At 39.1% G+C, this 11,933-nt stretch overlaps 1 protein-coding gene and 1 long non-coding RNA gene across 9 annotated transcripts in view; both read left to right on the top strand.

Moving 5' to 3' along the window:
• Nucleotides 1-978: 978 nt before the first annotated feature.
• On the top strand, nucleotides 979-2,844 carry LOC131536797 (uncharacterized). Its single transcript, XR_009270089.1, has 3 exons — nucleotides 979-1,986; nucleotides 2,083-2,195; nucleotides 2,401-2,844. It is a non-coding gene; the product is annotated as an uncharacterized LOC131536797 (long non-coding RNA).
• A 2,165-nt stretch (nucleotides 2,845-5,009) lies between these two features.
• The window catches only part of LOC131536770 (stonustoxin subunit alpha-like), an 86,180-nt gene continuing 79,256 nt past the window's right edge, over nucleotides 5,010-11,933 (top strand). For 3 of the 8 annotated variants that reach the window (XM_058769886.1, XM_058769884.1, XM_058769879.1), the window contains exons 1-2: nucleotides 5,011-5,222; nucleotides 6,467-6,634. In XM_058769886.1, coding sequence (XP_058625869.1) covers nucleotides 6,601-6,634 — 34 coding nt within the window. In that variant the 5' untranslated portion in view covers nucleotides 5,011-5,222; nucleotides 6,467-6,600. Of the gene's footprint in view, nucleotides 5,223-6,048; nucleotides 6,635-11,933 lie in introns of those variants that run through there. The other 5 variants (XM_058769883.1, XM_058769881.1, XM_058769887.1 and 2 more) reach the window with 5 other exon arrangements.

The following is an 11,933-nucleotide window of genomic DNA, read 5'->3' as shown; positions in this document are numbered from 1 at the left end:
TAATTTATTTAATGCTCAATCTAGTGTTGTTTGATGTTTAAATGCCACGAAGAGTATAGGTTTTAGATGGTTTCTGTTAGGTTTGCGATAATAATAGCGTCAGAAAAACCGTTCTGTCCGGAGTGTTGATGAGTAACGTTAGGCCTAACTGTCAGGCGCGGTCTCTTTAGGAAAACAGTATGTATTTTTTTAATATGAAAAACCGATGAGCTGTGTCCAGTGCACGATAATGTTAGGTAATTACATTTTAATGAGTTAAATTCTGTTTTGTTTGCTAGAATTCATTCGATTAATCTTTTTCAACGAGTGATTGTTATTGAATCATAGGAGTCGGACCGCGCTGCTGGCGCCATAAACATCAATAGACCCTTTTTGCGCCGACGTCACGATTACGTCACTGCGCTAGCTGGAGGCAAAACAAAAGGAAAACTGCAGGCGGCTCATTCAAACCAGCGCAGATTCAGCTACATGAGGAGCTTAAAATATCATCTTGTTGTGATGTTGGATGCAAGAATCTATGTAGTACAGGCTCCAATTTGAAATTTCAACGCATACCTGCTGCCACTCCCAGATAAAAAACCGACGACAGCTGTGTTTAAACGAGATAAAACGAGCGGACTGGACAGAAACTATGGTCAGATATGCTCGCGTTTGCAGCGCACACTTCTTATCAGAAAAGGTTAAATAAAGTATTGTCTTTTGTTGTTATGGATTATGGTTTGTGTTACGTGTCTAAAGATTTCTTATGCATCTCACAATGAAATAATGTCTGTGTGCATGTGTGTAAAACAACAAACTGACGATTTAATCATTGTGATTGTTGTGATTGATAGTGGCTGGACTTTCTAAGAACTTAGTAAGAAATAATAATCAAATACAGAAAGTTCAAAATTAATTTCTGGAATTTTTATTTCTAGAAACTATTCACATCTTCCTTTAAATGTACTGAATGTAAAGTATTGTAAACTTAACTTACATAATTTACAGGATGTGTATACTTTAAAATAACTATTTGGCCATGATACATACATCTTCAAATAATAATATATCATCACATTGAATGTTTAACTTTTTGTATTTTGGCCCAGTTCACTCTCACGTAACGTTAGCTGTAAAAATAGCCTGCTGAAGTTGAAATGTACATCTTCATGACTAGATAGACACAGGTGAGTTTCTCTTTACTACTCGTTAGGTTTCTCTAAAGAGTCACTCAATCGGAGGTAACATTAATCCTGTCAGATCGTCCATCCATGAGCATAGGGTCGGCCAATCTGACTTTGTCCGTTAAAGTTAACTTATTTAAATAACAATCGCGGTCCTGCACAGTGAGTGACCTTACATATGCAGGTAAAATCGGATTTTCTCCAGCCATTGTTAAAAAAACAAGGTAAACAATCTTCATAGCTAGCGTTAGTGAAGCGGTCAGGGGAATCTTTCTGCCTCCAGCTAAGCCCCGCCCACAGAAAAACGTCACATTGTTTACTAACAGAAAAAGGGTCTATACGAGTGACTCTGTCTGATTCGATTCACTTAACCATTCAAATGAGTCATTTGTTTGTGAATCAAACTGAGCACGCTGTTGTAGCATTATATCTGCTAAGACAATTCAATATGTGCAATCTGAATTTAATAATAATATTTATTTTGTGGTAACACTGCCGTGTAGGAAGCTCTGACAGAGAAAAACACTATAGATACGTAAGAGGGAGCCGTAAAATGTAAGTGCATCATCTTTTGTTCTTGAATGGAGGCCTAATCTGTCTGCTGCACTTGAGCAGGTTCAGTTTTTAGAGTGAATGAAAACTTTTGAAGCGTATATATGCCGTGTGATGTGATTAAAATCATACTTATTTTACTGTGGAGGGGATTATTATGAGCAAACAAACTTGAAAGTTTAATCTGAACACTATGTAATCTGACATAATTTTTTTTTTTTTTTTTACAGAAATTCTGAGCTGCTGCATGAACATTCATCAAACTTATAAGGTGCGAAATCTGGGTCTGGTTCTAATGATTGTAAAAAAACTGTAATGCTTAAGATTTAATAATTACCTTACAATATATATTTATACTTATTTCAAGGCTGCAATTTGGAAAAAACTTTCAAGCTAATGCTGCTGAAATGGAGGTCAAGGGGACTGAAGAGGTGGCTCCAGCTGATCAAAAGAGAGGACTTCAGGAGGCAGACACACTCTGTGAGTTTAAATCTCTTTAACCTTCCACACACATGACACACTATCACATCTCTATAATTCAAATCTCTTAAAGGATCTTTATGCTGCACCAGTTCGGGTAAGCAGCAACACTTCCTATAATATCTAATGTACATGTTCATTTGTAAGAAGCATGACATCAATGCTTATATTAGTTGCTTATATACTGTCTCACCCTTATCCCTAGGTTACAGTAATCAGCTGATCCAGCCGTATCCAGACCAGATGGTGGACCAGCACCCAGAAACGACCACAACACATCCCTGACTGTCAGCGGAGACCATGTCAGCTAGATGACAGATCCCTGTGAAGACCTCATTGATGGCCCCAGCACAGATCCTCAGCAAAGACTACGAGAACAAGACAAGCCCTCTGCACAGACCCTTTTTACCAGCTTTACCTGCTAGCGTGATATTACTTCATGCAGAAGAAGTTGGATGAAATATTCTGAATGATATCAATCCACAATCTGACAGAGCCTGGAATAATCACACCACGTTCATTCATTTGGCCAGACGAGACTGTTTCTGACTGAGCCGGGTCTTGTTTGGGTTCCTTGTCACTGTTGCTTGGTTGAAGACGCCTAATATTCAGCAATATTATTGACTGCACTGACACCATTTGATAAGAACTGAACTGAATTATGACACATAATGTTTTATATATATGAAGAGTTTATTTGCAAAAACAGATAACTCAGTTTTTAAATATTTTTAAAAATCATGTTTTTTGTTATCGTGTTTTTGTTTTGTGTTAGTTAGCTAGTATTTATTAGTTATTCTTTGCCTAATCAAAATAACCTGAATGCAGTTTGATTGAGATTAATTGGAATGCACAATGAAAAAACATGATTTTTAAAAATTGTTAAAAACGAAGTTATCTGTTTCTGCAAATGAACTCTTCATTTATAAAATATACAGCAAATATAATTTAGTTGTTACTTTGTGGTTTAAAAAGTGTGAATGTTTATACTGTAGTGCATTTGTTCATATATATTTATATTAAAGCATTTGGTAATTTTATAATTAAATCCTTTTTAATGTTTTTAAATGGTTGTATTTGTGTTTCACTGCTGAATTACATTTAGCAGTTTCTGGGCCACATTCGGCCCGGGGACCAAGCCGAGTCTCAGCCAGATCTGGCTTAAAGTGTCTGGGCCAGACCTGGGCCACATAAAATAATAGAAGTAACTCTACAGTATGCGGGCCAGATCTGGGCCACGTCAATAAATAAGAGTCATTTTACAGGATGTGGGCCACATCTGGGCCAGAGGAAATTGTTTGAGTCGGTTTTCAGTGTGTGTGCCAGTTTCGGGCCGGGGACCCAGCCAGAACTGGGCCAGAAGTGAAGCAAGGTTGTGGCCCAGAGATGGGCCAGACAAATTTTGCTATCTGGGTAGCCTATGTTTGATCAATTTAGCCTTCTCTAAGCACCACAACATGTCTAAAATAAAATATATAGAAACAGTTCAAGCATCACAATGTTAGTTTAAATGTTTGAACTATATAAATGTGCGCTAGGTGCATATCTAATAGTTCGTGTGAAGAGTGGAAGCTGAAGCGCACTTTGCAGGACATGGAGGCGCCAGAGCGGCCACTTGCATTTTTTCTTGATAGTGGAAACAACTTAAAATATGCTGTAATTTTTGCTTATAAAGGTAAGAGTAATACATCATTTGGAACTGTAAAGGGTCTACTTTTATTTGTGTGCATTCACAATATCAACAAAACCTTGTGCTTTTATTAAAATAAATAGGAAAACAGATGCGCTTGCCGTCTGGTCTTGAATAGGAGCGCTTCACAATGATGAACCGAAACTGAACTTATTGAGTCACAAATATGATAAATATATCTATAGAAAGCTTTAAATTACTACTTTAAAACGAAATAATTCAAATCGAAAACAAAAACTCTTTCATTATGTAATCCGTAAAGATGCATTTCTCTCTAAAGGCATGTCCAATGAGGAGATGGCAAGTAATTTTTCATCACCATCTAAAATATAAAAATAAGGAAAAGCCTAAAACAGGCCCGATTATATTTTTTCTGATTTTTATGTTGCTCTGCTCTGAATTCCTTAAGATTTAAAGGATTTTCTGGAATGCAATTTTGTCTGATGTGTGAATTAGGCTATTTATTAGCCTATTTTTAATCCATGCAGCAAAACAGCTTTTAAAATTACTTTATTGCATTCCAGATGATTTTAAAGAACTTTTCACTATAAATTTTACAGGTAGCTTGAATGTAAAACATTGTCATGAATTCGTTGTATTCCCATTTGTAAAATAGGCTACAAATTATTTGTTGTAATCTACCCCTATCTCATGAAAGCGCGTGTAGCACGATTTTCTCTTTCTATTTGACGCAATGTTTATAAGCAGAAATTGACTTTGGCATGCAAAAGACTGATACATTCATTATTAATGGCATGGTTCAGTCGACAGAAATACGGGACACGGGCTTATAATTTACTGCTGAAATGTTTGCGGCGCAAATCTCAGGTCAGTCTGAGCGCAGGCGCCACAGTTAATCAATGCAATGCAATGCAAGGGTAAATAAATAATAACTGATGTTTGAATAGTAGCCTACAGCGTTTTCTTTACTCAGCAGGGCTGCGTTTCCCAAAAGCATCCTAAGCTTAAGTACATCGTCGACCCATTGAAACCAATGGAGCTACGATCATCTTAAGCTTACGATGCTTTTGGGAAACGCAGCCCAGGCTCGTCCAGGGCGGGCACTAGTGACTCACAGGGCGGGCCAGGCCCCCCAATGCCCGCCCATGGCGCCGGGACTGATGACGCCCCTGATACGGATCACGGACTTTACAAGGCACCTAGGTTGGGAAAGACTGGATTTATGCTGCATGCAATTTTTCTCATCGGAGGATATTCAGAGTTCCAGGTGGGTTTTTCAAACGGAGCGCAAACGCAGGTCGGGTTTCTTCTCTCAACTTTAGCTCTTCGCTTAACACGAAGTTGAGAATTCAAGATGGTTGCTCCCAACGTCAAACGTAAGAAAAAGCTATACATACTATCATTTTTTTATTATAAAGCTTCTGTTATATTCCCATGTCATTGAGTCATACACTCATTCTTGCTCAACCTCTGTCTGCAAACATGTTGCTATGGTGTATGTGTCTGCAGTTACAAGATGCAGCGCAGTGCTATGTTTACTGTCGTATATTTAAATAAATAGCCAGATCGTGAACAGATTCAATCACCCACGCAATCTTGTTCATAATTGACAGGATTCATATGTCTATTAAAGCATTAATCACACTGTGACATTCAAATCTGCGCTCGTGCTGCCGCTGATCCAGAGAGAGCAGTTTACGTACTGTATATGAAACATCTTTATCTTTAAGTATTTTGTATCATTATTTCTGTGTTAAAGACATTCAAATAATCACAGAAGTACTGGAATAAAAGTTTATAGTTTGGATAAAAACAGCTGTCTACAGAAGCGATCAAAATAGAATACGCAAGGCAAGTTTATTTATAGCACATTTAATACACAATAATTCAAAGTGCTTTACATGAAAGTAAAATAGTCATAAAAAAATCACAATAAAAATAAGGAAATTAAAAAAAAAATGTAATAATAATAAAAACAAGAAATTTTAAAACAAATATTCTCAAGCTTTGTTCAAACTCTTCCGCACTTTAGTGAAAGACAAAACCTTTTTGAAAGTGACGGTGCTTCAAATGAAGATTGTATCAGTTACACCGTAACACCAGCAGCTGGAGACCAGTGACTTAAACTGAGATTCTGAGAAAAACATTGAGTGAAGTGAAGTCTTTATGAGCAAGTCGTGAAGTTATGAGTTATGAATTCAGTTGTTTTAACTTTTTTTTTAATCAATTCGTTGAATATTGTATTTTATAAATAGACTGCAGCATTTTTTTTATAGAAACTCTAGTAAATTACATGTTATTTTGTTGTCTGTTTTTTCTGAATCATGGTGGGAGAACAGTGATATCTATTTTAAAAATAAAATATTGATACAATAAAGTTAATATAAATATGGAAAATAATACTTCTTTCTAAAGAATTTGTGAACTATATTTGCTCGGTGTTTTGAGTTTTAGCATTTTGAGTTTATGTATGAAAGTATTTTTTGCATCAATATAGCAAAACAAACTTTTTACTCTTAATTTTATTTATTTTTTTTTAAATCAGTAAATCTGTAAATATTGTCTTAAATAAAGTCTGATGATGCAAATTGTAATTTGTGGCCCTTCACATTTGATGTAGTTTAAATGCGGCCCGCTTGGCCTCTGAACTTGAGCACCTCTACAAACACCGATCGGTCTGCACGGCGCTGCTTCAAGTCGAACACACACCTGTTTTTCTGACTTCTCTAGTGGAACGAGACCCACTTGTATGTGATGTTATTCCCAGCCTCCACATCTGACTTCCGAGGTAAATCGACCGCTTGTTATTTTTGGCCTGTCTGTTAGCTTTAATACTTTAACTCCTAATGCTTCAGGTTTCTTCAGCATTAAGGGTTTATCTATAAATGTATGTGTGGTGGGGAGGTATGAAATGATCAGACTAAGTAATTGTGCAATTAGGAATTTATCATTCAGAACTAGGAATTACACAAATAAACCATCTACAATCAAGCTAATTATTAAAGTGTTACTAAGAAGAACAAATAAGAAATTAAACATTATTTAAACTTTAAACAAAATTATTGATTACACAACATTAGTTTGAACATTACTTACAGAAATATAAGAAGGTTGAATTTATTTAGTTATTTAGTGAATTTATTCAAGTTAAGTTTAGATTAAATTACAGAAAAGTAAAAAAAAATCATGAGAAAACAGTAAAAAACAACAAACTTAACAAATGACTTTTTTCCAAAGTGTAATCAGCATTAATCGATTGGATCGAGTGACTCCATGTCCATCTAGCGCTTCCCCACTCTGAGCGGGGTCTAGGGACGCCCCGTCCTGATGTAGATTCAGCGATTCCTCACTTTTAGGTGAATCCAGGCATCTTATGTTAAGGACATGTCTTTGTATATGCCAAACTCTCAGTTTCAGTGGTAGTTGGTTTACGAAGTCGTCAGGGTCGCCTGCGTAGAAATGGGTTGAGACGACATAGTCGTGCAGCCTGCTGTCGAGAAGGATGAGCTTGTCGTGTCTTTCTGACACCCCAATTATCTCCAGCTCTTCCTCCTGGATCTGCCGGTCAATAATCTGGAAAAGAATAAAAACAATTCACATGTAGGTAAAGGTTAGTGTTTTGGTAACAATGTAGTCTTAGGACACTAGTATTATCACCAGATAAAAATGGTTTAAAATCAGTTATTATTTCTGTCTTTTGCTGTAGTGTGTCAGTAGGAAATGTCACTTTACATTTCTAAATCTGTCTGGAGTGACATGAAGAAACAGAACAAACTGAGACAGACTAAAACCAGAAGAACTGTGGCAACATCTCCAAGACGCTTCAAGAAACCTACCTGCAAAGCTACAGTACTGTTAAAAGTTTTAGGCACTTGTGTAAAAATGCTGTAAAATGAGGATGCTGTCATAAATAGATTTTCTTTATCAATTATTTTCTATTAACTAAATGAAATCAACATTTGTTGTGAGCATCCTTTGTGTTTAAAGCAGCTTTTGTCCTCGGTGCACTTGAGCAGTTTCTCAGGAGCTTTGCAGGAGGTTTCTTGAAGCGTCTTGGAGACACAGTTGACGCACGTTGTTATAGAAGAATAAAACTTCATCAGCATGTGCTAGTGGTAAACAAGAAGAGCATGATAAATCACACTTTAGTAATAAGAGTAATTATTTTTTTTATCTTTCTGGTTTTTATCTTACTGATTTAACGCTTCTTTTAGACCTGATGAAATACCTGAAGAGTCACATGAGAGTTCACACTGGAAGGAAGCCGCTCAGCTTTCGATCTGAAAAAGCAACAGATAAGTCGCACTGAGGAAAAAAAGAACTTGTCAAGTGTTCACACTGCAACATGAGATAAAATCTGTAAAATCATGATTCCGCTTCCGGCTTCGCTACTGTTCTGACGCTCCTGCTTATCGCTCTGCGCTTTGCTCCCTATTTATGTACTTTTCTCAGATTTCTATAAGATTTTAACTAGCAGATCAGCACAGTGCTCAAACAACACAGTTTTATGGGGGAAAAAAAGCCTCTTTGCCTCCCACTGCCAGCAGCTTACATTCCGGAGACAGGAAAACACAGCTGTCTACATTCAAACAGACGAGAGAAAATGCCTCTTGTGGAATCTACTTGCTGCATAAACTGCCACAGACTTCTACAAAGGATTGTGGTTCTTGAAACAAAGTTATTTGCTGGACTTCCAAAACAGGCGGAACACACAGCAGACGGTCATCATGGACCCCCTCAGCATACAGCCGGTGAGTCCTGTGAATCTAGTGAATCTCAGCAGTTTATACCAAGTGTAGAGGAACAAGCTGAAACTGATTGACAGACTAATCAATGGCATAAACAGGGAGCGAGACCCAAAGGCACTCGAGACATCAGATTGTCATGAGTATCTCATATTGCTGCCGTAGCTTCCTCTACCCCAGATACGGCTATGACAAGACTTGTAAACACTGGCATCTACAACCCCCTATACACCTTGAGAACAGATTTGAAGCATTAATGAATGTGGGTGAGGAATCCCCAAATGTGACAAAACATGGATCGAATCAGCCAGCAGCTAACATCGCTACTAACAGGCGCTCGAGGTCGAGCAGCCAGCGGCACTCAGCTCAGAGCGCAGCCGAGCCCAGGACTCTGATAGTGGGTGACTCTATTATCAGAAACATCAGTAGCAGGACTACAACTACATGCTGCTTTCCTCAAGCAACCGTCTCTGATGTGAACAAGGAACTTCGGAACATTCTGATGAAGCACAAGACTGCAAATCGAATCATCATCCATGTGGGGAAGAACGATATTCGGAAAGAGCAGTCAGAACTCTTTAAGAAGGATTTCAGTGAACTCTCTGAAACATTTCAAAGACTTGAAGTTCAGTCGTTCATCAGTGGACCACTCCCAGCAAGAGGAACTAACATGTTTTCACGGCTGCTTGGGCTGAATACATGGCTACAAAGAACCTGTGGTATAAAAGGAGTCAACTTTCGGATGAGACGTTAAACCGAGGTCCTGACTCTCTGTGGTCATTAAAAATCCCATGACACTCATCGTAAAGAGTAGGGGTGTAACCCCGGTGTCCTGGCCAAATTCCCTTCACTGGCCCTTGTCAATCATGGCTTCCCAATAATCCCCATCCACTTGACTGGCTCTATGACTCTCCCTCCTCTCCACCTGTAGCTGGTGTGTGGTGAGCGCACTGGCGCCGTTGTCCTGTGGCTGCCGTCGCATCATCCAAGTGGATGCTGCACACTGGTGGTGGTTGAGGAGAGACCCCCCCCCCCCCACACACACACACATATGATTGTAAAGCGCTTTGGGTGTATTGCAATACAGATTAAAAGCGCTATATAAATGCCTCATTCATTCATTCATTCATTCAACTTCATGGACAACTTCAATATTTTCTGGGGCCATAGATAACTGTTTAAACTGGATGGCCTCCACCCAAACAAACTTGGTGCAAGAGTGCTAAAGGACAATATCTATTTTTCCCTCTGTCATCCTTCAGTAGTGTGTGCCAATCCACTCGGCCTCAATGGCACACACACACCTGGACAGAATATGAGTGACGACAGGACTTCATATCAGCTTCAGAGTCATCATGTGGTTGACACATCCAACAAGGACACTGATAACACCACGCAGCCACAACAAGCTTTCCTCACAGAAACTATCCCGGCTGAGGCCTGCCCACAGAGCTCATCACAAATAGATTGTGACGTACTGCAACAGCTCCATGACTCAGCACCCAAGGACGACTTTCTGGAAAACAGCCAGGGAAGCCAGGACAACACATCACAGCCACCGGAAACACCAGAGCCAGACACATTATCCCTCTCTCCAGCATCTCCACTTCTAAGTTTCTCACAGAAAATGGAGGAACTGGTGTATGCTGGGACCAAACTCTCCCACTCTTTCGCTGCAAGCCCCCAGATATCAACTAAAAAACGGCGGACTCCCCAACCACCAAAGACTGCAGGCCCAGCTCTCCCTCCTCCTCCTGTGAGAGCTCTCCGACCGCTGCCACAACGCCAGGGCCCAAACACTCCTCCATCGGCTGTAGGTGAACCAAAAACAACTGATAACAGTTCTCAGTGATATGTGTCGGGTCCAAGCTATATTAGCAGCAACATTCACAAATATTCACAGAACAAGCGGGAACCCAGTGTGCCTGTAGCTTTCTCTATCTCTGTTTTATCACATGATAGAAAGTCTAACTGTGCGTTCACACCAGACGCGACTTGCGCGAATAAATCGCGCTATTCGCGCGTAGTTGGACGCTTGAACATTTTGAGTTTACTCGCTTCATTCACGCGTGACATTCACTTCACAACAGACGCGAATTCGCGTCATGGGAGGGGCTTCTGCCAGGCGAACGGCTCCAGTCTCGTTGCGAAATGGCTGACATGGATAAAATACGGCGAATAAGCTCAATTTAGCTAGCTTGTAGTCTCAATATGTATATATATATATATATATATATATATATATAGCTCAAATTGTATAAAGAGCGTTTTTTACAACTTACCAGATTGTCCGACCTCCTCACTCACTTGCTTCCAAGCAAAATCCTTTTTATTCCTGTTTCTGTAAAAGTACGAAAATGTAGGCTGTCATACAGCTCTGGGTGTCCACAAACAGCGATGATTATTTTGTCCTCCATTGTTGTTTGGGATTCCCTCCGCTCGCTACGTCGTAATCACGTCACTACTAGAGCAAGCTCCTGATTGGTTAACGCGGTGCGAATTTTCGCCAAAGTTCAGATTTTTCAACTCGCGCGAATCACGCATTACGAGCGTCAAACGCCCGAAACGCTCAATTCGCACGAATCGCGCCGCAGAATGTCTATTCGCGTCTTTGCATTGACTGAACATGTAAATCACTCGCGCTTAACGCTTCATTCGCGTGTGGTGTGAACGCACCTTAAGGCCTTCTCAAGCCGTACAGCTGACCCATCTAATCTGCGGCCTATAATGCGTCAATCTAAGATTGCTGTAGAGACAAAATGTAATTTCATCAAGTTAGCATTTTTAAACATTCGCTCACTAAAAAATAAATAATTTCTGATCAATGATTTAATAACCACAAACAACCTGGATTTTATGTTTCTAAATGAAACATGGCTTGAAGACAGCTGCAGTGCAACAGTTTTGAATGAAACAGCCTTTCCTAACTTTCATTTTATAAGTGTCTGCAGGACTGTTAGGAGAGGTGGAGGTGTAGCTGCTCTATTTAAAGATGTTTATCAATGCAAGTAAATGTCATTTGGTCAGTATTTGTCTTTTGAATACCTAGGTATTGTGCTGAAAGGTGCTCCACGCATTCTGTTTATCATTATTTACAGGCCTCCAAAATACTCTCCAGCCTTTGTTGAAGAGTTCACAGAACTGTTATCAATGATTTCCTCAGAGTTTGACTGTTTTACTATTGCAGGGGATTTTAATATTCATGTAGATAATGCAGAAATCAAAACTGCAAAAGAAATTATAACTGTTTTAAACACTTTTGACCTGATTTAGCATGTGCATGGACCCACACACAATCGTGGACACACTCTAGATTTACTCATCAGTCTAAACATTTCATCC

Source organism: Onychostoma macrolepis, chromosome 03, assembly GCF_012432095.1.
Source record: "Onychostoma macrolepis isolate SWU-2019 chromosome 03, ASM1243209v1, whole genome shotgun sequence".
NCBI lineage: Eukaryota > Metazoa > Chordata > Actinopteri > Cypriniformes > Cyprinidae > Onychostoma > Onychostoma macrolepis.
The sequence above is the reverse complement of the archived record's forward strand: the minus strand, read 5'-3'. Positions and strand labels throughout refer to the sequence as shown.